At 39.0% G+C, this 27,884-nt stretch overlaps 1 protein-coding gene across 2 annotated transcripts; it reads right to left on the reverse strand.

The window, feature by feature from the left end:
• On the reverse strand, positions 1-27,795 carry TDRP (testis development related protein). Of its 2 annotated transcripts, XM_071441766.1 has the most exons (4): positions 27,550-27,795; positions 15,198-15,257; positions 5,625-5,728; positions 1-3,344 (listed from the first exon to the last, which is right to left on the reverse strand). In XM_071441766.1, exons 1-4 carry the CDS (start codon positions 27,655-27,657, stop codon positions 2,999-3,001), a joined length of 618 nt encoding a protein of 205 aa, XP_071297867.1. In that variant the 5' UTR covers positions 27,658-27,795; the 3' UTR covers positions 1-2,998. The 2 variants fall into 2 exon arrangements, with proteins under 2 accessions (XP_071297867.1, XP_071297876.1); XM_071441775.1 differs by lacking the exon at positions 15,198-15,257.
• Between the last annotated feature and the right edge of the window lie 89 nt (positions 27,796-27,884).

The raw sequence follows: 27,884 nt of genomic DNA on the forward strand, positions 1-27,884 counted from the left end.
TTTCAGTTCAAACTAAATCTTTATTCATATGGAAAATACTACTTTTCTTTTTGCAAATGATGCTAATAAATAAAAATACTCAGAAAGGACTTTGCTCAGAGCTAAGTGACTAGTAACAGCCACACAAAGCTTTTAATTCCCGTTAAAACCACGCCAACAATCATGCAGATTGGCTACGAGAAAGCAATATAAACTATATTTTATTTTGTGCAATCTTATCATACCATCTTAATGCTACCTTCTTCTAAAACATTTCACATAGATTGAAATGCAATTTCAAAACAAATATTAAGGACATATTCTACACTTATTCCACATATGGAGCTGTGTATAGCTTAAGCTCATAACATTTAATGTAGTTAAGCATCTAACAAAGGTAAAAGATGAAAGGACCCCATTCTGAAAATTCAGACACATTTATAAACATGAGAGAAGGAAAGCTCACACCAGTGAGTTCTCAACAGACAAATACATTATTAAAGCATAACAATAAATTATATTAAATTTAATAATGTTGATCCTTAAAATGGTTATTTCTGAGGAAATATCACTTAAAAAGCACACCAAAACTTTCATCACTAGGAGTGAAACTGGAATTTTACATATCTCAATTTCCCACTTTTGTTTTATAATAGGCTTCATATTTGTGAGCATATTCTTTATCATACATCTAAAAACAAATTGAAAAAGGTTGCAGTTAAGCTGTGCATCAAACACATCATCAAGGTGAGAAACAGGCACTTGACAGTATAATGTGCAAGGCAAAACCCTTACTAGTCACAGTATAAATAGTTTCTTCAGGAGTGAAATTAAAAGTCCTCAGCCCATCTTTGAGAATATTAAGGGCTGCTAACAGATCTTTTTCTGTTCCTTTAGATCAGCACCAACAACCAAATTAAATACTAGCTCATGCCTTAGAGGGTATTCCATAAACTATAAAATGCAGCATACTACACCCAAGAATACTAATTCTTTCCTATAATTAATCTCAGCATACATATTTGTCCAAGGCAAAAATAGAGTTTACTCACAGACCAAACAATGCAATATCAATGCTAACCTTTTCTCCCCTATGAATACTTTTTAATATCTAATGCAAATTTTACAAATATATTTGCCAGTTTTAAGATTCTGTTTTGTAGCATAAAACATCACCATTCTTTTTGGTAAACCTCAGAACAATGTCTTTTAGCATCCTATCAATATTACGAAAAAACCCCAAACTACTAAAACCATTTTGCTACAGTTTCCCTCCAGGCACATCTCAGCAGGAATCTCCAAAAAATAGCTATGCAGGAACTGCAAGCCAGAAAACTACACATGAATTGGAGGAGGAGAGAAAGAGAGCTAAGGGAGGAGTAATGTGGCAGTAACAGAAACAAGCTTAGAAAAAAATGGCATGCATCCCTTTTCATCAGCATAAGCTTCTTGCAAAAATATGTTTACAAGACATCTGTTATAGAAAGGTCTATACTCTCTTGTAAAAATGCTGATTTTCTCTGACATGCTAGCTTCATCTTCTGACTGCACTGGCCATATTGCTAGACAGTCAAGTTTCAGTTCTGTTACACCAGTTTAACAATCAGGAGAGAAAAGGCCTACTGTTCATTTCTTATGAAACTTTTGGTTTGATTTTTATTCATGGATGTTAAAGTAATCTTTGTGTGGGTCATATAAACAAAACAGAAACTGACTTTAGATCTGACATCAGCTGCATCACTAGTGACAGACAATATGCTAAAAAGAGGCACTTTTATTAGTCATATATAATTTCAAATCTCAAGTTTAACATTTCACCTTCTTTTACCAAAAACTCAAAGTATCAGTAGCTAATAAGATGGAACTTTTCAACAAAAATGTTGTGTGCATGCACATACTTGCAATGGCTCAGTTACTCAGCTACCCTGAAAATGCTGGAGTATAATTCAATCATTGCTTATGCAGTGGGAAGGAAGGAAGGAAGGAAAAACACAGCCAAAACCAAAAATCTTGTTTGTAAAACAAGGATCAGCTATTGTAAAAAAATGCAAACATATGCCCTTCCATAAGAAGCAACTTATTCTTACATCCAGATTCAATATTCCTCCAGAATTCTGACATCATCTTACAGTTTACTCAGTCCTGTTTTCCAAATTTTCAGTAATTTCTATTTTTGGCATAGCATGCATCTTACAAACTGAGAAACTTAGCTTTGTCAAAAGAAGTTCAATATTAAAAAAAAAATAGTGACCAACCAAAAAAAAAAAAAAAAAACCACCAAAAGAAAAGAAAAGAAAAAAAACCAACCAAACAAACAAACAAAAAAATCCACAAAATCCACCAAAAAACAACAACCAAAAAAGCAGGGAAAAAATCAAAACACAAAAAACACCCCAACTCTGGAAGAGCCTGACTGTTGGTGACAATCCTGTAATGGAAGGAATTACTTTAGAACATTATTTTCCCATGTCCCACAGCGTACAGCACAATGTGACACTAAGCATCTTGTATGCACAAGCTGAAGCATAAGCTGAGGCTGAAGATTTGGAAAACAGTACTAAGTACAAGCACTCTCCCTGCAAGCCACAGATTGGTATTCTTAGTTTAAAAGGGACAGCATCAAAACTAAAATTTTGAATGGCCCTCGAATACCAGAAGTAGGACCTCAAGCTAGTGGCAGTTCCTTCATAAGGCAGTCAAATTTACAACCAGTGTATACATTCACTAAGGAATTACATTTTTTTTGGTAAAACCAACAATCTGACATACTGCAAAGTCTGAATGTGAAATATAGGCACAAAATAGATTCTCTACTTTTTTCAGTGTGGAAAACATAGCTATTAACAATGTAATAAGAAAATTTACTATCAGGTGAGCAAAAATTTGTAACAATCTGAATAAAACAAATTACTGTATAAAGGTGCAATATTGAGCAGATTTGATTTTGGTTTAAACATGTGAGTAAATCATGGAACTGTTCTCTTCTTATGTATAAAGTATTTCACCAGTATTACCAGTATCATTCTAGTTCTTCCCAGTTGTCAGTCAGGTTACCTTTGCTTTGACGTCTAATACTAACCAGCTTTCCAGCTGATTTGATACTCCACCTGGAGCTGTTTCCTGAGCTGGCCAGGTTTGTGTATTTTGTGGAGCCTTTGGTTTCATCTTCCCAGCCTGACCAGGCTGTATAGTCACTTAAAGGAGTTGCTGCATCACTGGTAGAGTCAGCAGTGGTAATCTGTGGTGGTTCCCATCCCTCGATCTCATCTGGTTTCCTAGATGGAACATTCTGCTTTATCACCAAACTGTCCCAAAAACCTGGCTTCTTTTCAGACTTCATCTCTTCCTTTAGTTTTAGGTTTGTTCTAGAAAATAACAATGATGTCATGATTAATTCCTTCATTTAAGAATGTATGTAGTAGTTATTAATAAACATTCAATTAAATTATGTTTTACAGTAAGGAGTGCTAATCATTGTCAGCCTGTGGCAGCACATCCATTGCTGTCAGCTTCAGGAAAAACACCCTCACATACACAAAAACCTAAACACAGCTGAATCCTGCAGTGATAAATCAGAAGAGGACTGAGTATGGTCATTTTCTATTACAAGAGAATTGACACATCACCATCCCCACCCCATTCCTGTGGGGTGAACTCCACAGAGCTGCCTTTGGAAATGTATGAAGGATTTTAGGATGCATTTGAACAATTTAGGACTTTAACAAAAAAAACAACAAAAAACAAAACCAATTTTAAAAAACCTAGGACTACAATAGTAGAAAGGATTTGAAAATGTTCTAACACCAGCTTGAACACTCACCGTGTTCCTCAGTTTCATATACCTGCTACCACCTTACCAGTTAAACCTTATACCTCAAAATAGTTGATGTACACAGAATTAGGACTTAAAAGATACCAAGCTTTTTTATTAAAACTTTCATAAAAATCCACACAATAATGTGATAACAGCTGTTTTGTATTTCTGGTAAGATCTCTCAAAATGCCCCTCCCAAACCGAAAAAATAACTGGAACTTCTCTCTCAGACATTTGAAAGGCTACTCATATTATTACTTTTCTTATCCCCTTAAGAATCTTCAAACTGAATAATTTTGCAGTGTGAAATATTTGAATTACAGAGTGTCAAATAGTTATGCATAACTTTATATGCAGGATTATGTATATAATCAAATAATGGGCCACAAGGAAATATTGAACACCAGGGGTGACAGACACAACCTTGAGGGTTCAATGAGCTAAAAAGCAAATTGAAAACATTATCTGTAGTAGCATATCAATTCCTTAGCCACAACTAAACTCACCATTGAATCTCTTTTAAACATTTCTATTAAAAATGGCTTTGTGCCATTAATGAAAGCTTAGTTCTATCATATTTAAACAGAAGCAACTCAACCAATACCTTTAAAAATCACTTTTTCTTTTCTGGATTTCGAATTTATGATTCCTCAGAAATTTCATTTTGCTAAAACCAGCCACAGACTCCAAACACTCTTCCTGTATTTTGTAAACAGCACACTTAAAAGTTGCATGTGTCTTTAAAAGTGAAGTAAAAATCGTGGTATATAATTAAGGAAAAATATCCTGAACTTAAAAACCAGGAAGTTCTCATAGTAATACCAAAATAGCTTTCTACATTGGTGGTAACTCTGTTATCATACTTCTGCTGTCTTCACTGTATTACTTGGTTCTTACATTCAGCATCAATTGCAAAGCATTATTACAGTAGCCTAGCATCTTAATAACACCCATAAGATGGCTCATGGGTTAGTGGCTGGCAACTTTTGAGAAGTTTTATGGAAGAGGCTCAAATGGAAATAAAATATATGGATTTATATTCTAAATTGTTTATTTATACACATACACTCCCTATATGCAGATACGTGGTGTTGCATCCTGAAACACACTTATTTCAAAGTTAACTGGAGACAAAGCCTGCTACAGCAAATCAGCCATTTTGATATTAGCTTATCAAAGCTCATATTTGGCAGGAACAGATCCACTGCTATGTGGTATATTTGGTTTGTAACCAAGGCAGTGAGGCAGCACGTGCAGGTGAAGCCTGCACACACTTGTAACAGGAAGATGGTCTGTCCTGGAAGCGTGTGCTGTCCAGGGAGCTGCCCTCACCATACCAGCACACAGCTGTGCCAAAACACAGCTCAGTGCCAACAGGGAAGACTTCCACATCCTAGTACAGCTACTCCACTTAACCTTTCTAGGTGTAGTAAGACTTCAAAAGAGAGAGTAAGGCATGTAAAAAAGGGAATTTGTAAACTCTATCATAATTAATCTCTAAGAGGATAGTGAAAATGTGAGAATGACCCTTTTATTTACAACCCTTTACTACTTTTCTACAGTAAGAAAATTATTAGGCAGCTAAATTCCTTTTTCTTCCCTACAAGCCTAAAAATGTTTAAAACATCATCTGTCCTTTCCTAATACAGCGTGCCTTATTCATTGTAAGCTTAATGTATATATAGCTTTGCCCACAAAACTTCCTGTGTCAATTTGACTTCCAGCAGTTGGGCACTGCTGTTCCTCAGCATCCAGCTCCATTAATTTGCACAGCTATTTTCTGTGTTTTAATAGCATTTTAATAGCAGATAGACCAAATGGCTTTACTCACCCTTTGGATTTTGGAGACTTGCATCCTGCTAGCAATTGCTGTTCATCGTCTTTATTGAACATAGAGGTCACTTCCTTCCAGCCCCGGAAACTTGCACCTTGAACCTACAGAGAGAAGCAAATCCTCCTCAGTGTGGGTGACAGACTGGCAGGCACAGAGTGGGGCTGCCACTGCTGACACTGGGGCTGGCAGGCAGCAGTGGCTATGGCCCCTGCACGTGGTGCCACTGGAGCTGCAGGGGATGGCCATGCCTGGGAAAAGAGCTGGTCTGGTGACTGCAGCAAGAGCTCTCCCTTGCTGAGCAAACTATACAAATCCTCCGTGGCTCTGTGATGCCATCAAGTACAGCTGGGCTCCATTTTAATGTAACACAGTAAGAGGAGAATCTAGGCAGCTTTAAAGACAGTCTAAAGGGCTCCAGCAGACAAGAAATGAAACAAACTGTCATGTCTAGAAAGAGTCGACAGACAGGACAGCCACATACACTATGAAACTCTTTAGATTTAACCTGCTTTACACATATTGTCCCTCTCTGTGATCACCAAACTACAACTTCCTGCCCTGCAAGCAAGAAGGGTAAGAGCACTGGCTCACCAGTGCCATGTGCACTACAGTGTGTTCTCTAAATTTACTGTGACCATTAAGCATACAGCATAAATTTCTTTTTAAACTTTATTAAAGGTTTGATTCTCCCTCCCTCAAGGTGAAATGACTAGGTATGGGTTATTTTTACTTTGATAGCATGCTCACAGAAACACACACTGTGTGCCAAGCACAGAACATGAAAGTTGATGTCTTTCTTCCCAGGATACAGTAAGAACAGCAGTGACAGTCTGTCAGGGTTATTTAACTCTATTAAAAAATATGATACATTATGAAGTATAATAATCAAAACAAAAGCACAGCTGTCAAGACAAGCAGGAGGTTTTGGCAAGGGCATGTAGTAATAGGACAAGAGGGAATGGCCTTAAGATGAAGGAGGGTAGGTTTAGATTAAACATTAGGAAGAAATTCTTTACTTTGAGGGTGGTGAGGCAGTGGAAAAGGTTGCCCAGAGAAGTTGTGGATGCTTCATCCCTGTAATGGTTCAAGGCCAGGTTGGATGGGACTTTGAGCAATCATGTCTAGTGGAAGGTGTTCCTGCCCATGGCCAGAGGGTTGGAACTGGATGATCTTTAAGGTCTCACCCAACCTAAACCATTCCATGACTCCATCATCTGTTATCTTACTAAAATTCTATTATTTCAGGCCTTTTGGGTAAGGAACCTTTGCTACCAAAGGCAAAAACACAGCTACAAGCTGCACTTAAAGACTCTTTTCCCCTTTAAACTGGATGATGCAATTCATAGATAAGCTGCCTTCTTTCAAAAATGATGCTTCATCGAGTCATTTCCATCTAATAAATTTGCTGATTATGAAAAAATAGAACCTTGTTCCTAGTTTTCAGAGAGCAATTTAGGACATAGAAGAGGCTTCATTTAAATTATGTGTACCTTTAAAGAACAACACTGATTAAATGCTTGGAGACAAGCATTTATACACATACATTCAATGTAACAAAAAGGATATACCTGTACATACACCTTCTTTAATCTAGAACATCACACATACTTTGCCAATGCAATCCCAACCTTTGCTGCACTGTCTGGATACCCAAGCAATCCTCCTCAAAAAAAAAAAAAAAACAAACCAAAACCAAAAACAACTCCCCAAAAAACCCCAGAAGCTTTCCATACTTTTTAATTTTAGATTTTTTTTAAAATTTAATTTCATTTTTCCAGTTCTGATTCACAGATATCTTTAAGAACAATAATGAGAAAATTTCTATGCATAGGTCTTTGGATAAACTTTTACAAGCTCTGCACTCTTTCTACCTGTATGTAAATCATTGTCTATGTACACATTGCATCATTCCTTCCATATTTTCATGTCCATGGTATTTGGTAGGTACATACAAGGCTAATACCCAGACTGTCACTGATTTATTCCTTCTCTCAACTAGTCCTTAGGAGAAATGCATGCTAAACATTTAAGATACACTTCCACTACTTATTTAGGGTTTCCAAAGGAAACACTCTCAGGATAATCTGCATAAGAACACCAATGTCCAAGTAAATTTTGCCAATATGTGCTATAACTCACTGCACAAAGCCTACTACATATCAAACAGACTAGGCTGAAAGAACCAGGAATTGCAAGAGTGAAACCAGAACCTCTGCCTACCATGCCTAAGCCTCCTCTTCTGCACCTGCCTGCACTGGCACCGATCTGCTGCATCATCTTTGCACTGCACCGACCAGGAGCGAACAGCTCACTCCTGACTGTCAGTGGCAGCACACTCCTGAACTGAAACCTTAGTGGAGGAGGTGGTCAAATACACATTTCACACTCCAGAAGCTGTTTTGTAACTACTGAACTGTTTTTAGGGCAACAATCTTGTTTTTTGACTACTGCTGTCATGTAGCTGACACATAATAACAAAATTCCTCAGAACAGCCTGCTGCATTTCCATGTTTCTTTTCACAATTCTTTAAACACTTTCAACCAACTGAGGAGTGCAGCTGGAACAGTTACAACTGAGAGGCACAGCTCAGGAAGGAGATCTTGGAGTCACCTTTCCCTCCAACCATCAGTTTGACATGCAGCAGCTGTATAGCCAAAAAGGGCTGGTAACCATCACAAGAAAAATTAGACCAATTCAGACAGGAGATCCATATATGAATACCCCCTATTTAAAGGGATGCACCCTCTAATACCTCAAGCCAATGATTCTTGATGTTAGGGGAAGAGGCCCTACACACCAGCCATGTTATGCTCTCTCTGAACACCATCTCCTTTTGCCACAGTCACAGATTTCCAGAACCTAAATCAGTTGGGAATCACCTACAACCTCACAGAGCACCTGGAGAAAGACCCATATCCCAGAACAATTAGCTTCCTGGCAATGGATGTCAAAGGAAGGTCAGTAAGTAAAGATAACACTTCAGTAAGCAGACTCCTCACCACATTGGAGACTTGTTTTATGTAAAACTATTAAAGTTATGCAAAGTATGAAAACATAGTACTGATATGGGCTTAAAGCATCAATCCACTGGCAGAAGCTCAGTATTTCACTTTTATGATGCAACTCTCTACACAAAAGTACTGCTTCTAAAATTTCCTAGGAGGTTTATAAATGTAACTGACTTGATTATATTCTCTAATCTTTAAACTACTTTTCCCTGTGTCATTGGAACACAAAATAATTCAACATCCAGAATTCACAGAAATTCCATCCTTTACAGCTGGAAAGGATCTCTGGAGACCATCTAGTCCAAGCCCACTGCTCAAAGCAGGGTCACCCTCAGCAGATTGCTAAGGATCATGGACAGCCAGGTTTTGAGTATCTCCACAGCTGGAGAATCCACAACCTCCCCAGAAACCTGTTCCTTGGCTTGAACATCCTCATGGTGAAAACATTTTTTCTTATTTTTATATTATATTTTTTCTATTTCAGTTTGTGCCCATTGCCTCATGCCCATTCCCTGAGCACCCTGAGAACAGTCAGGCTCCATCTTCTTCACACTCTCTGCTGCTGGTATACAAGCAGAAAAACCTTTCTTGTTGCTCACCAGATTAAATCCCCTCTAGTGGGTTTAATCCTTCCCAACCCCATTCCTGCATACTCAAAGAGTGTATCTATATTCCCCTCAGGTCACTTGACCTTGGTTCCACCCCTAGAATGCCTCCTTTAATGTTTGAGGTTTTTCAAGGATAAAAATTAATGCCTCCTGCCACCTTTGCTTCTTTCTCTGCCTGATGGGTTGGGCTTGAGCTTGGACTAGGTGATCTTTGAAAATCAAAGCTGGCTGATAGAACCAGGCATACACTCCAAGTTTAAAAAAAAAATCAGTGAAATGGTCATGAGACAGCTAAAAAAAAAAAAAGGGGGGACCTTTATTAAGGAAGAAAGCACTATTGCTGACTACAACTGAACTGTAACATGAGATGTTACAATTAGAGGGCCATGTTGGATGCTGCAGTCTACTATTTTTCAAAAATGTCAATGAGAAACAAAGCAGGAACTTCTCAAGAAGCTATTTCAGTATTCTCTGAAGTAGAAATACAGGTTAGTCTCATAGCAGTTTGACTATGACAGCAATTAATAAATTTTCTTCTGTATCTTCCACTTTAGGCTGGGAAAACCTGTCCAGCAATGTCCTGTGCAATCACCTAAAAGAATCAGTAAAAAGTGAATTAAACATACATATTAATCCATCAAGTGGCAAACTATTGAAAAGCCCTCATGGTTTGCTCCAACTGGTATCTTAAGAGCTCAAGACCAGAGCACAGATTCTTTTCCTTTAGCTCCTTCTAGCTTATGAAGTACTTTTTTTCCACCATGAGAGAGCTGCCATCTAATTAGTGTATCTTGTGAAAGTGGGAGTACAAGCAGTCCCTCCTAGAACATCATGCAAAGGATGTGGTCTGTGTCCCTGGTCAAGCTGTCTGCTGTTTCTCCTGCTCCCTCCTCTTCCCTCTGCTTTGCCAGGACCTCAGGATCAGTGCCCATCTGTCAGACAGATCCCCAGAGAGAGGGGATCACAGAGGCAGACCTGCTTTATCAGATCTGCTTTATCAGATACTGCTGCTGAAAAGGGTCAGCCCAGGCCACTGCCTGCTCACTGATATTGCCTTCCTTATGCTATGGTTTTGTACCTGTGTGATGCTGTGGAAAACTGCTTCAACTACTTAAGCCAGCAGAAATCTAACTCCCTCATTTTAGCATTCTTTTAGTTTAGTGCTAAGAATCAATTAATTAAAGATAAAGCACACGGAATTTAGGGGCAACAGCACCTTTTTTGCAGCAACTATCATAACATCTGAAGCATCCTCTGAAAATTGCAGTCATCTATCAGTTTTCTTCCATAATCAGAGTTTTGTACATACATTATGGCTCTCCCCAAACCCTAAGCTCCACTCTGCTCTCAACCTTCATAGTAAGACTTCAGCTGTTACCTGTATTGATTCAAGTGAATTAACTGTATACAAATTGTTTACATCGACTGCAATTTTCTTTCTTTAGATAAAAGAGGGAACAAATGTCTACTGATAGTTAACTTTATAAAACACCCCAGAATGGGTCAAAAATGAAAGTCTCCTACAATATTAATAGGCATTATTACTAAAAATTACCTTAAGGACACCCTTTTTCACCACATCAACAAACTCTGATGTTTACATGACTGTCTTCCCATAATAGATAAACAGGCAAAGACAATAGGTAATAAAAGGTAAACAAGAAAATGAACAATCAAAGAGACTACTGGGAAACAGTAAAGCATCACCAGGAAGACTTTTCAGTTAATTTTACTGTCAAAGGTAAGCAGTTGATAATTAGAGCTCTGCTAGAGGGCAAGAAGGCTCAGGAAATATTGGGTAAAAGGCAACAAACCAGGAATACTAACAGCTGGGTATAAACTAAAGTAGTTCAGTATTAAAGCAAATTTCAAAAGTTTATTGCATCCAAAAAAAAGTACGCAGATACAGATGGATATATACTAAAGAGGAAGATGGTGTAAATTTAACTGAAAACAGGTAAACTTGTGCATCAGATGGATGTGGTTAATATAGGCTAACATCTTATAATGAGAGAGATAAAAAAGCACAGAACTCAATCAAGTCAAAGAATAATAATGAGCTGTGGGTCACAGAGTTAGAGGTACAAGACAAGCAGTTTACAAAGCAAGAGATTCAAGTATGTTTGAATTTACCCTGACTGCATTAGGAGTGGGTACTGGTACTTTCAGAATACTCCTGTTAGACTCTTCTACTTCCAGACTGCCAGGCCAGCAGGGCTCTGGAGCACAGAAATCACTCTCTGCAGGCTAGAACAAGCCACATGACAGTCTTAGCGAGCAAAATGAGCAATTACAGGGCATTCTTGCTGTACACCTGCAGTGAGAACCAGCACTTTCAATACCATTGTGTAGTTAAGCAGCTAATCCCTTAAAAGGCACTGCTCAGCATGTATGAAATGAGATTTCCAGAAATTTATATTTGGACCATGTTTCAGCAGACCTTCACAAGTATTTTCACAGAGGATTGACAACTGGTGAATCAAAGTTCTCCAGTTAAGTAGAGGCACTTCACAAAACACTTGCAGACATTTTTTATAAATATAAACAAAAAGAATGGATTTTCCTCTTGACCTTGACTGAGAAGAAATAATTGTTTGTTCCACAGTTTCCCTCACTCCTCCCCTAAAAAAAAAGAAACTAAAATAAAAAGCTAGAGATATAATTTTCCATATAAGTACCCTACAGTTCAATAAAGTTACAATTAAGTGTTTTACAGTTATAAAAATGCCAATCAGCTTTAATTAAAGAAGCATTCTTCCCACATGACAGGAAACCTCTTCAAAACGAGCAAGAAAACAGAAACCAAAATTTAAAAACCAACTCTCCACCAAATTTGTCTTACAGATATTAAAGCATTGGTGGTGGTGGAGATTTTCCCAAGCCAGCTTCTGATGTGCAGACCAACAGTTCTTGCTGTGTACCAGCACCCTCGAATCCTTCTCAGCAGGGCTGTTCTCAATCCATTCTCCACCCATCCTGTACTTGTGTTTGGGACTGCCACGAGCCAGCTGCAGGACCTGGCACTTCGCCTCATTGAACTTTATGAAGTTCACACAGGCCCACCTCTGTCCTGCCAAGGTCCCTCTGGATGGCATCCCTTCCCTCCAGCTTGCTGACAGCATCACACAGTTTGGTGCCATCCACCAGCTTGCAGAGGGTGCACTCAATGCCACTGTCCCTGTCCCCAGCAATGATGGTGCCAGGCCTGGTCCCATCCCCAACCCCTCAGGAATGTCACTTGTCACTGGCCTCCACTCAGACATCAATCCACTGGCCCTAATTCTTTGCATGTGACCATACAGCCAATTTCTTATCTACTGGATGATCCATCTGTCAAATCCACATCTCTCCAGTTTAAAGACATGGATGTTGTACAAATTCTTTGCACAAGTCCACATAGATGACATCAGTCTCTCCTCATTCATCACCAATGCTGTAATACTGCTGTAGAAGGTCATCAAATTTAAAGGCATGATTTGCCCTTAATGAAGCCATGTTGGCTGTCACCAATTCTCTCCTTATTTTTCATTAGCCTTAGTAGAGTTTCCAAGAGGATTGGCTTCATGACCATGCCTGGCACAGAGATGAAACTGAATGGTCTGCAGTTCCCTGGTCTTCATTTCCTTTTTTGGAAATGGAGATCATGTTTTCCATTTTCCAGTCAGTGGGAACTCCATCAGATTGCCATACTTTTTCAAGCATGCTGGATAGTGGATCAGCCACTTCTCCACTAGCTCCCTCAGGACCTACAAATGTACCCCATCAGGTTCCATGGATTTGTATGCATTAAGGTTCTTGATCTATTTCTTTTCTCAAAGCTTTGTCTCTTTTCAAAATCTGGCCTAAAAACAACTGCAGATGAAGTTTCTACTATACTTTTAATTCAGAAGCTGAGCATGGCAGTGAGACCCCCCAAAGACTGAAGTTTTTCAGAGGCCAAATCATAGAATCATTTAGGTTGGAAAAGACCTCTGAGATCATGGAGTCCAACCTGTGACTGAACATCAGGTGGTCAACCAGACCATGGCACTGAGTGCCACATCCAGTCATTCCTCAAACACCTCCAGGAATGGTGATTCCACAACCTCTCTGGCCAGCCCATTTCAATGCTAACCATGCATTCAGTGAAGAAATTCCTCTTTGTGTCCAACCTGAACCTCCCCTGATGCAGCTTGAGGCCATTTCCTGCTGTCCATTGCTGGCTAAATGGGAGAAGAAGTAGTTGTAAAGGTCTCCCTGAGCCTCCTTTTGTCCAAGCTAAACACTCCCAGCTCCCTCAGTCACTCCTCTCCCTAATTCACACGTCCAGGCAGAGTGTGAACACAGGTTCCAGATTTCTGCATTTTGCAGAGCACCACTGGAGCCCTCATGGTTCCTCACTTGGAGATGTCACGAGGTTTTTTAACCACCTATACCTGCCTTTCAAGAGAGCTGTGATGCGAGAACTAGAAAAGTTCAGCACTGCAATCAGCCTGTCCTCAGTGCTCAGTGGGCAGCTTCCTGCAAGAGCAGGATCTAAGAACACTTTCTAAGTTCCACCTGCAGCCTTTAGAACTAGCTCCTAATTTTAGACCTCCAAACCTAGGTCACAATCTTTGCTCTGCAAATGAACATCAACACTGTCTTCAAACTCAGGCTTTAAGAGACCAGAAAGGCTGTCTCCCCAAGGAGCACACACACTATTCATCCACTACCTTCTTCTTCAAGAATTCTGCTGCTCATCACCACATTGTTGCAATGTGGAGACTACTTTATTCATGGCATGTGTGTACTGGAAAGGCCACACATGCAATTCATCAGCCTTTTATTAACATATTAAAATTTAGAACTTCTGGAATATCACTGTACTGACACTGCTCTAAGACAATGGAACAACTAAATAAAATAGAAAATTGCTTTTACAAAGAGAAGATGGGAAGGATAAGGTGCTTTCATGAGAATACATTTTTAAGATGAGGGTTTTCCTTTAAAAGACAAAAATACTGCAGTGGTGTATCAGGTGACATTTCTGGTTTTTTAAGTCAGAACATACACTTAGTAAGCCTTCCTGAATGACTAAGAAAGGGGCAAAAAACGTTTCAATAGAAAATAGATTCTTTTTAAGATTCTCTCCCTAAAGATTTATCATTTGGTATAAAATATATGGTAATTTATGTTTTCATAAAAAAAATATACTTCTTCAAAAGATTAGAAAAAGGTATAGTACAATCTGACTTCTATTTTCAAGGAAAATCATGCTGCATCTGAAGCAGAAATAAAAGAAGCAACAGACACAGATGTTCAGTTTATACATATTAATGTCAAGTATCCTATTACACTAATGAATGTATTTTAAAATACTTTTCTTTAGACCTATGGAATTTCAAAACAAGGTCTAGCTTATCATAATAACTTCCATTTCTTTTATCTTCTACTAATGTATTTTAAGAACATTAAAGAAGATTCTTGGACACATATCAAGGTAAAAAAAATTTAACTTGCATGCCTACTTCTCTTTCCTGAAAGAGATACAAAGTAAAATCCTTAACCTCTTGTGGTCAGAGAGCCAGTGGACATATAATGGAATAAACAACCCCAAACTCTTCTTCTCTTCATGTTTTTATGGCCAGTTGCAGCTAGAATTTAGAGCTTCTTTAGACTTCAGTAATTCCTGTGGCTTCTTATTTTCATCTTGTGTTTTAATAGCCATCATTGGGAGGTAAAAAGACCAGGATGCCTTCCCCTCCCCACTAATGAAAGCAAATAAGGGAGCTTTCCAACTAATCCTGCAGTACTAATATTACTTCAATGAGAGAACACCATGACCAAGGATCATACATAATTATAAAATCATCAATGAACTGTATAAATTCCTTAATCAGCCGTCCACAAAATGCTGGCAACTTTCTAACATACATGGACTGAAATATATATATGATATTAAATGTTACATTTTCAAAGAACGGGTATTTACCTTTGTTGCAAGATGTGACACTGAAGATGAAACTTCATCTTGAAGAAACTGGTCTTTATTCTCAAAAGAAGGATAAAGATAAAAAAGGCCCATAGTCAGTTTTGGTTTGACAATTAGCACTGACACATTTTAGACTATCCACAAATGCTTTTATTCTATGTGGCACATCATAAAAAGAAAATTGACAAAAGATGATTACAACACAAAACTAAGAGAACACCACTACTAAAATACAAATCTACACTTAGAATTATGAAAAATAAAACCTTACAGAACCAAAACCCCATACCACAAAGGGAGAAACACACTCGCATCATAAAAAATTTAGTCCAATTAGTTTGATTTTTATCTTAATGGTAGTATCTTAATTTTTTGGATCTGCACTGAGTTTCTAAATACTGTACTAGATGATGGTTTATGCATTGTCTGTGGCCTGGGGGGAGAGGAATGTCCCAGGATTTTTTCCTCCTTCATATTAAAAAGCCCTACATTTCCTTAACTCAAAGAAACACTTTCCTTCACATTTCTTTCGCCTCCATGCAGAACTGTAGATTTCAGAAGAAAACTAGAGTGCTAAATGCCTGTGAAGGCTATTCAGTAGGGAAGCATTTCTGTCCATCTCTGAATTAAACTGCTATGTTAATATTGTCAGGCCTTCCTGTTACTGTCAGTGCTCTCTTCAAGACATGGCAAGTAAGATCAGTGCTGGGAGTACTTTAGAGGTCAAAGATAAAGGAAGTGGGACACAGAATTCAGGAAATCCGCAATTTTCAATTTCTTCACTCTGCATTTCAATGAGAAAAATATTACCTTTTTTTTTCTCTACATATGACTACAAATACAAACAATCCCAAGTACAAAGCCAGAACATATGACTACATATGACCAAAAATATTTAACCCCAGTTTCAGGAAAAAACAGAATTAAAACAGAAAAGTGCAAAGTGTCTTTGAAATAGCAGTTTCCGAAAATCTCCAGTATTCACTGTGGTCCATATATTGATTATGTCAGCCACTTACTGTTTTAAAAATCAAATTTAACAACTCCTTCCTTTTCAACTAAAGTAAATGCTAAGGAGTTGATATGCACTCCACACACATATCCCAAGACACCTAAGACACTCATCCTGGCTCCTATGCATTGTCAAAGGCCTCCTCCACTTTGCTAACAGCATCAGAAATAGGTGAGAAAACCAGCACAAAAGTGTTATTTCTAGTCATGTGGGGACCCAAATGTATCAGCTTCATTTTGACAGACCAGCTTCAAATCCCATGCTTTTTTTCTAATATATATATATATATATTTACTTATTTACATATCTTTATATATATTTATTTACATACTAATGTTTCCACCTACATTTCAGGCAATGTTTTATATTATACAAGGGACAAGGATAGAGCATTTCTAGAATAGAGTAGGAAGACCATTGCTCAATGCTTCAATAGTATTTGTATGTTGGAACAGAGTGAGCTGTAGATAGCCAGATTTACTGGCTGGGGTAGAACACAAAGTCAGGAACTCATATTATCATTCAAAATGAGACTATTGCTTCCTGTGGATTGCAACAAGTTATTTAACTTCCGAATTCAGTTAGCTGCCTAACACAGGAGGATTGTAGATGGGATACCAAAACCATTAAGATTTGTGTAGTTCTCTCAAATTAAATTCAATCGCTTCAACTGCTTTTTTATACCTCTACTTTTAAGAGAAACATTGACCATGTTTTAAATGAAAACAGCTCACACATACTATTCAGAAGTCTCCCTCTTTCCCCTTAACACTCTCAGCTCTCCAACTTTTGGATGAGGTTGCAAACTTAACACGATGGAGTCTCTGCTAGGACATGGCAGGAGCTAGAGAATACCACACCTGTTCTATCCAAATTTTTCCCAGGAACAAAAAGAAATCAACAAGAACTAGAAAAGCTCCAAGGGGAAATATGGTAAGAGGAGAAATTCTCAGACATCCAGAGCTGGCAGAACTATTAGTTTCAACAACCAACAATACTACCTCCAGAACAAACAAGACACTGTTAGTGTCTTGAAAGAAATAACACCTCTCATTTTAATTCTTCCAGCTCTTCAAGTATCTTAGGAAGGAAAATAAAATTATGAAAGTGCATAGAGATATCATGTTCCAGAAGAGAGAAAATACAAAGTGTGAAGGCATAGAGCCTCTAGCAAGGCTGAGCACAAGGAAGCAAGGGTGCAAGGCATTTTCACAGTGAAAGCTTTTAGGGGAGAACCAGGAGATGCAAAGAGCACCCTATAGGGCTAGGGAGTCAGCATAATAGAATGAGAATACCACTGTCAACAAAAGACATAATTAACAGCAAATAGTAGACAAAAAGGGGTACTGATTTGCTTCTTTCAAAAAGGGATAACTAAGACTGTGTTTCTGTATTAACACAGTGTTACTACTCATAGTAGTGGTACTCATACAAAGTGGTACCACCTAAGGAATGAGAGACATGGTTGCAGCAACAATACTCATGCAACCCTGATGCATGATGAGGCTGATGGCAAGTGGACAACACAAAGTTTAAAGAGATGAAAGACAAAGATTGAAATACATTAAACCCTCAAGAAAAACTGGTGAGAATCCAATCCCTAAAATACATGTTTTGGGACAGAAGACCAATAAAGTATTCATAGTATCCTTTTAAATGTATTGCTGAAGAAAAAGGAGACTTGTATAACAGCAGAGTGCTTGTGATGTCCATCATGTGGACAGAGTGCTTGTGCTTGTGATGTCCATCCCATGCTTTGCTCAAAAGCAGCCTGTAGGTTTGAATTCAGTCATCTCCCAACAGACTAGATGTGAAAATGTTTTGTGGAAAATCCATCCTTAAGGAAAGCAGAGAGAAGCAGACTAATGTCACGCAGGAAGAACAGAGTGGGAGAGGAGGAGGTATAAAGGTTCAGAGCCAGCCATGGCCCACATGGCATGGAGGGACCTGTGCACCCTGCAGGAGGGATGGGCTTTGTATTAAAAAAAAAATACAGAGGAAAAGAGCAGAGGGAGGGAGGGACCTGTGCCACCACTGAGAAGAACCCAGGAGGAAAGATGAGACATCACTACAACCCATCGTCTCTTGTTACCCACAGAATAATTTGTATTTTTAAGGGATGCACATTATCACACCTTTCACCTGATACAAATTCCCTGCTTTTGTTACCATTCTGAGATGAGGAAGCCTATGATTTGGTTCATCAATTTTCTTCAGAGGACAATCTACTGTGTCAATAAAGCTCATCTTCACTCTTTGTCATGCTGCATAACACATAGTGATGCTGAACACTTATAAATTATTTCAGTATGTTTAAGTCTGATTGGTTTACAGGTATGACAATTCATTGCTTTACTTCAATGTAAAAGAAAAACCTGGGCTACATTATAGTATTTAGATATTTCTAGGTGAAAATGCCAACACTAGTGGGAAATGCTGATCAGCAGCTTGAATAGCCCTCCAGTTCTGGCAGGGGAAGGTTGGTATGCACAGAGTGTTTTCATAAGGAAACAAGTGCCCTTTTGTTGGACATACTGCAAACCAGAAGGTACTCAAGGGACTAATTCAACCAGCACACAAACCTTTTTGTACAGAGATCAAAATTGTAATCTGCTTCCCTCAGCTTCCTTTGTGGTAAAGTAATTAATTAGTCTCTTTAGATCATTCACTTTCATAATTCAGGCCAAGATGAAGAATGGTGAACATCAAAGAGTTAAGGGAAATAATAACATCATTTCGTCCTGCATGCCCTTCTTGTGCTCTAGTAAGTAAAATGATATATTATTGATTTTCTCTGCCCATTTGGGGGAGTTTCCTATCATGCACACATACACACACATTAGCTGTGCAAACAGGAGTAAACAAGCTATTGTTAAAAGAATAGGTCCTTTTGGAACCAATTCTCACCCTTCTACTGACTTACTGCATCCCCTCTGCCTATCATCACATCTCATCAAGGACTGGGTGTAATATAAAGTCTAGGTAGTCATGCCTGTAAGTGCCAATGGGATTATGTACCACAAAGGTACCATTTAAGTAGAAAAAAAAAAAATCCCAAAACAAACAGCACCTGAAGAGATACACTCCAGGGAAGAATTTAACATAATTTCCAGTACTCCACAAACCCTACTAAATAGTTTAGTGATAGGAGAGGGGAAGGGTTAAAAAAAATTTTTAAAAATCATTCAGGAAATCACAAACCTGAAAGTCAACCTCTGAAGTTGGAAAGATTCCCAAAACACTGATTACAAACCAAACAGTAGAACAACTACATATACACAGTCTGACCAGAAACAACACAGATTGGGAAGAGGAGATCACATAGCCAAATCACCATCTTAAAATACAGCTAACAAAAGAAAATATTTCCTTGGGTTTGAGAAGGATTTTAATATAATGTGAAATGAAATAAACAAGACTAAAGCTGATTATTAATGCAAAAGCCACTCTGCTTATCTAAGTTTAGAACTGAATCAAAACCAACACAAAATACACTCAAACATTGAGTAAGAAGAAAATTATCAGTAGAAGATCAGTGGCATTTGGCCTCATTTTTTTTGCTGCACCTGTAATATACACCTGGAAAAATTCAATGCATGGATATATGCTTTCTGAGTTAGGAAATTGATGCAACAGTGATCAAATGTAAATGGCCACTGAAACAACTCTACTAGTTTCAGTATTCCTTTAACACAGCTGAAAAACAAAGCTGAACTGTACCTGAACACCCACACAAAACTGAACATGCCTTAAAGGAAAAACAAGGCTTTCAATTTTAACAAATAAAGGCTGCATTACTCAGTCACACATCACTTTCTTCTTGGACATGAGGCTATGTGTTCAGCAGAACAAGTCCAGTGCTGGACTGTGAACTGCCTCTGCTCCTTTCTGGCAGAGATATCCTAGACTGAGATCAAGATAATGTGATCAGCCCTGTCCATATTTCATCTACTGCTAGATCTCAATCTTCCATTTGTATGTCCCTACAGCAATGAGTGAATCAAACCAGCCATCTGGGCAGATGGTGTTAATTGAAAATTTCCTTTTAATGTCACCAATGAAAAGTATTAACCTAGGCATTTCTAAACTCTTGCTTAAGAGTAATTTGGTATTTTACACTCATTTATTCTCTTCTACAAACATTACTTTTCCACACCAGATTGCTCCCTACACTTAGAAAACCATCTTTATTATGACAATAAACTATGTAAATAGTGACAGTGACTCCTATGCTGCAAGTTTCCTCTGCCAGTCTTCAGCAAACCTGAAAATACCTCTGTTGATAAAAAAAAAAAAGTCAAATATAAGTGTGTTGAAGAATATACTTTAATTTTGGCATATAGTTTGTAGACAACACTAATTTGGAAACATGTTTTTAAAATGTAGGTCTTCAGATCATTTTCAAAAGAACTTATTTCACTCCACTAACTTTAAAAAGTCTGGGTGACTACTTCAGGTACAGAAGAAAACCCATCCAACATATTTAAAAATTCTTCCATCTTCTAGGCTCCAGTCTCTCATAACTGCCTACTATTCACCAGACCAACTGTGAGGTGAAAACATAGGGAAACTGGTTTTCATCTTTCAAATAATTTTAATTTATTCAGTATTCATAATAAAGATGATGCTCTTTTCTTTAGCATCCACAGCTATTAAGAACATGCTTAGCGTTTTCAAACTCTGTTTCATTCAACCACTTCAGTTATTGTTTCACATTCCATTACATTTTAAAACAGAATATCTAAATTATTTCCATATTTTTACTGTCAATTGATATAAATGGCCAAGTGTACCAGAGAAGATTAATTTCAGAATGTAAGTATTTACACAAGAATACTTCTGTAGTTCTGAATTTTATTGGCATTACAAAGAGAAACATTGGAACACCAGGTTCCTATGCTCTGTTTTTACATCAATACACAAGGTTACTCTATTAAGTGTTCACATTACTGTGTATCTCTGTAGGAACAGGTTACAGTACATCTTATTCAGACTTCGCTTCTCTGAAATATTTTTGGAAGAATATTAAAGATTAATCACCTTAAAATATTTTAAAAGTTCATATGCCATTAAGAATTTAATTTTACCTAATTTATAATATTTCAAATATCCTTCATGAAATGGAAACAGCTGTACTAAGATCAAAAAACCATCAGTGTCAAAGCTGAAGCAAATAAGGTCAGATAATAAATTTTAATTCAATTTCTGTAACAATTCAACTATTCCAGTGAAGTTTTCAATTTTGATGAAATTTCCAGCTGAAAATCTGTCAGTTATTTTTAACAACTTAGCCATAGCAGAAATTAATATTTGCTGTTTCCTTATCCAGAAAACAAACCAATAGATGCTAATTCAAAAGACAGTAGCTGACATACAATTCTTATTCAGACATGGAATTTGCCATTAAACTACATGTCTCCAGTAAAGGTCTTGGATGAGTAATGGCCATATTTTCCTAGTACAGTTTCTGCAATACGGGCTGAATGCATCATTTTTTGTCACAGTGTTCAGCAGCACATGTACAGCTTCCTTTTGATGTGTGCCTTTTGTCACATGTTCAGCGTGATATTTTCCTGGAGCTGCTCACAGAGAACCAGCAGCAAAACTTGTTGGAAATGTACCTCTGATGATGACAGAGCTGAAAAAAAGTTAACCTAGTAAAGTGTTCAGCAACTTCTAGTAACTCCCCTTATGTTATGGATGTCCTCACACAGTCTGGCAAATAGTTTCTATAAAAGTGAGGAAAACATTATAAACCTACTTTAACAGTAAAGGATTAGAATGATTCATTCATTCTCAAAACCATTTACATTGTACTTTGTATATTTATGGTAGGAAGTCCAGCAGTGGCAGGAGAGTATGGTTCCAGAAACCTCCCAAAACCCCAAGAAGACACAACAAATAACTTAGGGAAAGCAGATCTCAGCAAAGCTGTGGAGGAGGAGATGCTGGTGGGCCTGTGGATCAGTGGGAGTGGATAATTCTGTGTTAGGCTGGAGGGGAGGGGAGCAGACATGGCTGCTGCTGGCAAAGCCAGGCAATCAGAGCCAGCAAAGCAGAACAGGCTCAGGGAAGATACAAGTGATAGAAGTGACAAATGGGGGAGAGGAAGGGGATCCACCAAGGAAAACCTTGAAAGTGAGGACAGAGATTTAAATGCAAATTTCCTGAAACAAAGGGAGGCCAGCTGAAGAAATGGAATCTGAAGGGTGAGGATGACTTAACTTTATGCCATAAGCAACAACACTAATATCAGCAATGGAATTTACAGGAACCAAGGGATGGGAAACCACAGCATAGGTATTAGAAGCTGCAGAGGAAGTAATCACCATCAGTATGGGAAGTCAGGGTCTGCACAAGAATTTCAACTGTCTAGACAGCAAGAAAAAATAATAATTGAAAAAAAAAAACAGAGAGAGAGAGAGAGAAAGCAGACTTGACCTGGAGTTGATGGAGGAAACAACAGTGACGTCTAGGACACAAATTCTCTTTCACATAATAGATAAAAACTACCAACAACTTGCTGGTTAGAGCAAGAAAGAAAAAATGGCTGAAAGAAAAAAATATATAGTGATGGTGTCTGTAATAGGAGACCAATCAGACAATATGTGCTTTGTGGACTTCTAAGAGTCAGAATAAACCAACAGAGAGGGGTTGAGAGGTGAGAAACAGATCTGATCCCAATCAACTGTGTAAAAAATGACAGTATAAATTAAAAAGTGAAGCACCTCAAAAATGAAAAGGATTTAAAACTTAGAAAGCCAAAAGCCCCAAAGACAGTGCCAGCTCTGTAGAGCTCCAGAAAGACTGTGAGAAAGAAACAGGACCTGCTCAAGGAGCTGCTGAAAGATTGTATGTGACAAGAAGGAGGAAAAGCAAGAAAGGCAGGCCAAGGAAGGCTTGGGAAAGTCTTCGCTGACAGTACCACAATCTATTGTTCAAGGATGATGACAGAATACAGGTGATGGATTTTAGCCAGGAAAATGCCACTGAAATGTCACAAGAACCACTCCAATGAAGAGGAAAAAAACCAGGCTAGCAGAGAGGAGAAGGTATGATGGGATTTTTAGAGTACTGAAGGCAAAGCCTGAGACACACAGAAATGGCTAGAAAGTGAAGGAAAGGCATTAGCTGGATTAATATTTTCTACTTTATTTTTTTTAATTAAAAAATACCCTTTATTCAATGTATTAGTAAAACTTAAGAAAAGCTGCTCAGCTCCCACCCATTTCTGCAGGGCTTGTCTGAGTTCAACTCATTCCAAGATGAAAGCCAGTATTAAAATTGTACCAGACACTTAAACATCTTCATTAAAAGAGATAACTAAAATTCTGTATAGCCAACCTTCAAACAACCTGAGCAAGTCTAAACAAAATTCAGCATAAAACATGTTTTTGCACATATTCTCTTTGAACATAACAAAAAATACAACTGGGGAGAACAGATCAAGGCTAGGGTTCTGAAATATTTTTACATGAAAGACAGAGCTTCATTAGATAATATAGGTCAGCCTGACACCCATCCCCTCCCCTAATATATAGATGTATTTTAACGTGGATCCATTTTACGTCAGAGCTACACGCGCTATTGACACAGCATTGACATCTCTGAGAACTGATTAGATGGTAGGATTGCATCAAGAAGAACTTAGCACAACTGCCAAAACAGTGCCTTCCAGAAATCAAAAGCCAGCAGTTCTCCCTGTCCAAAAAAACAACTACAGTTTGAAACATAATGACTATATTCCAAACTGAATGCAAGTTTGGCATGCACTGCTGTACATTTCTAGCATATTTTTAGAGAGACACACACAAAACACATTAATTTCATCTCATGTGTGTGTACTATTTATGCATGTTGAGTTATCTTCATGTATAAATTATCACTTAAGTGAATAAAGCACCTTCATTGCGTAAGTTAAAAATATTTATGCTTCAAAGCATAAATGAAAATTAACTTCTCAGATACAGTCTAAAACTGTCTGGTCTAAACAAACCTCACAATAATCCACACATTTATTTACACAAGTACTGTTTCAAAATTTACTTGTCCTTCTTATCTCAGGAAACACCTTACTATTTTAAATAAGTGTTAACAATTCAAAGTACTTGAATGTATGTAGAAACTTTTGCTAAAAAGTGGCCAGAGGCTCACAGTTCCCTCCCTTGAATTTTCATGTTCTAAAATTTGTTTTTGTTCTCCCCTGGAACAAAATCAAACCATTCTGTATACCACAAAAACAGAACTGTCAAAACTTTTTTTTAGATCAAACTAGGCTTTTCTATTTAAAAACTATGAATGTCTACAATTTCAAATGTCTGCTTAAGCCCAAATCAGGCTTCCATATCTAAATAGGATGATGAAAATTTCTCTGGAGTAACAAAGGGGTTTTTTGTGTTGGGCTTTTTTTTAACTTATAGTAGACTAATTCTTTGTTGCTCTCTGCTACTGCAATGTCGTAATTATCAGGTTGCACAGTGAGAATTCCTTCACTCTTTCTCAGCTTTGAAGAAACAATACACAGCACCAACATTTCATTACACTGGAATACTTCCAATGTGGTTTGGTTTAATGACATAGATGTGACTACCAATTTCTTGCCTTTGAAGTAAAAAGTTTCAGCCTTATTCATAGCATGAATGGCAAAATCTTAAGGATTTTCTTCCCAATTGCTTATTAAAAATGAAAATAAAGACAAAATATGGTTGTTGGGAAAACAACATATCATAAATCAAAGTCAAAACACAACAAGTCTGGTTCATCTCCTCTTTTACCAAATGATGTATCAGAAAAGGAAATTAAATCTAACAGTCAGCTTCTGCATGAGATCTAAAGCTGGGCTTCCTAATTTACTAAAAAGCACTCACACTAATTATCTAGATTTTGGCTCTAACAATAAAAAATCAGGGACGTCCTGGATTCTTCTCATCTCGATGAGGTAATCCTTCATTCACAGCAGGCTGTACCATAACAACACTTACACACGTACTGAGGCATCCCCTGCACAGCTAAGGCACACAAGAACTGCCCCCATAGCTCCTCCAAGCTCTCATGGTGCTGCTGTCCTCCAGAGCCAGAGGGTTGGCTCAGGAGAGACACAGACACAGCTCAGCATGCAGCAGCAGAGAGTGCAGATCATTACCAAATCCCTCTACACATTACTGGATTTCACTCCCTTACAATCATATTATTGGGGGAAAAAAACAGGATCTGATGAAACATTAAGAATTTCAAATACTAAAAGCAAGGAACATGAACCAGGTCAGCTACAACAAGCTGAACAAGTGCATTTGGTTCCCCTGACACCTGTCCCAGGCATGGTTTAGATACATTGTACCTATGGCTGACCTAAAAGCTGCCCTGATCAGGAGAATTACTATGTCAGTCAAGTGGTCAGAGCTTTCTATACAGTCTGCTCTCTTCCTTAAAGTGTACATAAACTCTAAAATTACTACTGCTAAATATTTTGGGCAGGGTGTTGCATTCCTTTGAAAATATTTTGATTTTAACGGGCAAAATAACTAATAGCTTATAATCTTGACTCAGCCTCTGTGCCAAGCTACACTACAGTTGTGCTAACCTTACTGAATCCTTTGTCTTCAAGAATATTTCATTTAGTGACTTAGAATAATTTATTTTTTTCCTGCCACCCCTCAACACTATAATCAATATCCCAGTTCCACTGGGAGTTGAAAATGAATTTTCTAAAAATTCATGAAAATGCAAACCTTTTGCACAAGAAACCATTGTCATCACCATTAGAACTTGAGACTTCAACTAATGGAACAGAGGCCCAGGACAGTAAAAGACAATTGGACTGGAAAAAATAAAATAAACAAACTCCAGCCTCTGCTGCTAAAGTAGAGGGCTGAGAGAATTGTCTGGACAGAAGTCTGAAGAATCCTCTCCTGACTGGGAAGCTACTGTCAGGAGCCTCAAAGGGGGCTTGGATCATTAGTGGTGGAGAAGAGGAGCAGTGAAGAGTCACTGGGATTTACTGGAGGCTTTTGGTGACCTTTGGTGTTCGAGGAGAGTTTCAGGAGGTGAGCAGGTCTGCGAGGGCTATGATGGTCCAAGACAGTAGCTTAGCAGAAACTGTGGGACCTTACAAGCCCCTGAGGATAGGAACTGCAGGAGGCAGAGGTTAGATGTTGTATGAGGGGCTAGGGGAGATACTTCAGGTCACCTCAAACCCCACAATCCCCCTCACTCCACTGAAGGGGGTCTCCAAATGAATGTCCATTCTTCTGCAGGAGGAGATCCTAGTTATCCATATGACTCTCCACAGCTGCTGCCAAAGAAGTAGCAAGGGCTATGGCTCTACTGTTCACTGTGCAGGGGCAAGGGCAAGGCAAGGCTAAACTGGCGGCTGTGGCTGCTGGAAGATGGAGAGAGTAACTGCTGTGACTGGGAGAGGCTGCTCTTCAGCAGTTGCCACACGTGTTGACAGCTCACAGCGCCTGTCAACCAGAAACTCAAGGTGAGGATAATTTATCCAGACACACTCAAGCTCTTTCTGAAAGATAGGCAAGATAAACATGGGGTAGAAAGCTGGGAAGGCTTTAGTACCTTCTTTTGAAAAGAAACCTCACTGTTTTGCAACCCCGGGCAACTGCCTACTTCAGAACCTCTCATTCAATATCTAAAGTAACTCTGTAGCAACAGAAGATCAGCACTAAGCTGTACTGGGCAGCATAACAGGCTTCTGAGATGGATGGATACCTAATTGCTACCAAGTTTTTGAAAGCAAGTCAACAAACATTCTTTTTAGTTGTTTTCCCCGATACTCAACTGATACCCTTCCCTTCAGGTTATATTTGTTGAGAAAGTCACTGCTGGTATTTAATTTAACATTTAACAACAAAAGCTTTCAAACAAGATTGCAGTGATTTAAAGACAGTGAACTACCATTAGTGAAACCAAAGAAAAAAGCAATCCTGCCAAAAGATCAGGGTTCTACACAAACGCGCAAATAAAGTTATGTTCCTAAACATCCTTGTTTAATGTATTGCGCTTAACAGATGGGTTGCGGTGCCTCTGCCTAGGGTTGGGAAAGAAAGTACCCTGCGGTAGGAAGCCACTGGAATGAAGGACAGCAAGTCCCAGAAACGCCAGAGGCCGGCTGCTGGAAGGAAACGGGGCTGGATAGGCCAGTCAGCACCCCAAAAACCGGGTGACAGGCGCACGATCCGCTCAAACACTCCCAGCTCCGACCAGGGCCAGCCTCCCGGCACACCAGGGTGGGAAAAGTGATTACTCATGCCGCCGGAGAGCGGGGCAGCGGGAGCGGGGCCGAGCCTCACGACCCCTCCGAACCGGGACCGGGCTCCGCGCTCCTACCTGGGGGGCCGCGAAGGCGGCGGCGGGCGGCGGCCCGCGGGGCCGCGTCTCCTCCTCCTCGGGCGAGTCGTCCAGCAGAACTTTGCTGCTCTTGTTGAGCTTCCACATGGCGGGCGCGGGGCGGCCCCGCTGCGAGCCGGCAGCGAGCGGGCCGAGGCGGGAGCGGGCGCTGCTCCGCAGCCCCGGCCGGGGCGGCTGCGCTCGGCAGGGCTGTCACCCCGCCGGGGGCTCCCGGCCGGCAGAGAGGGAGGGAGGGAGGGAGGAGCTGCCTGGCGGCGCCGGGAGCCCGCCCCCCGCCGCCGCCGCCTCGCCCACCGGCCTGCGGATGGAGCCGG

The sequence above is a fragment of the Agelaius tricolor genome, unplaced genomic scaffold (genome assembly GCF_023055355.1).
Source record: "Agelaius tricolor isolate 1412-34295 unplaced genomic scaffold, bAgeTri1.0.p SCAF_1, whole genome shotgun sequence".
Lineage (NCBI taxonomy): Eukaryota > Metazoa > Chordata > Aves > Passeriformes > Icteridae > Agelaius > Agelaius tricolor.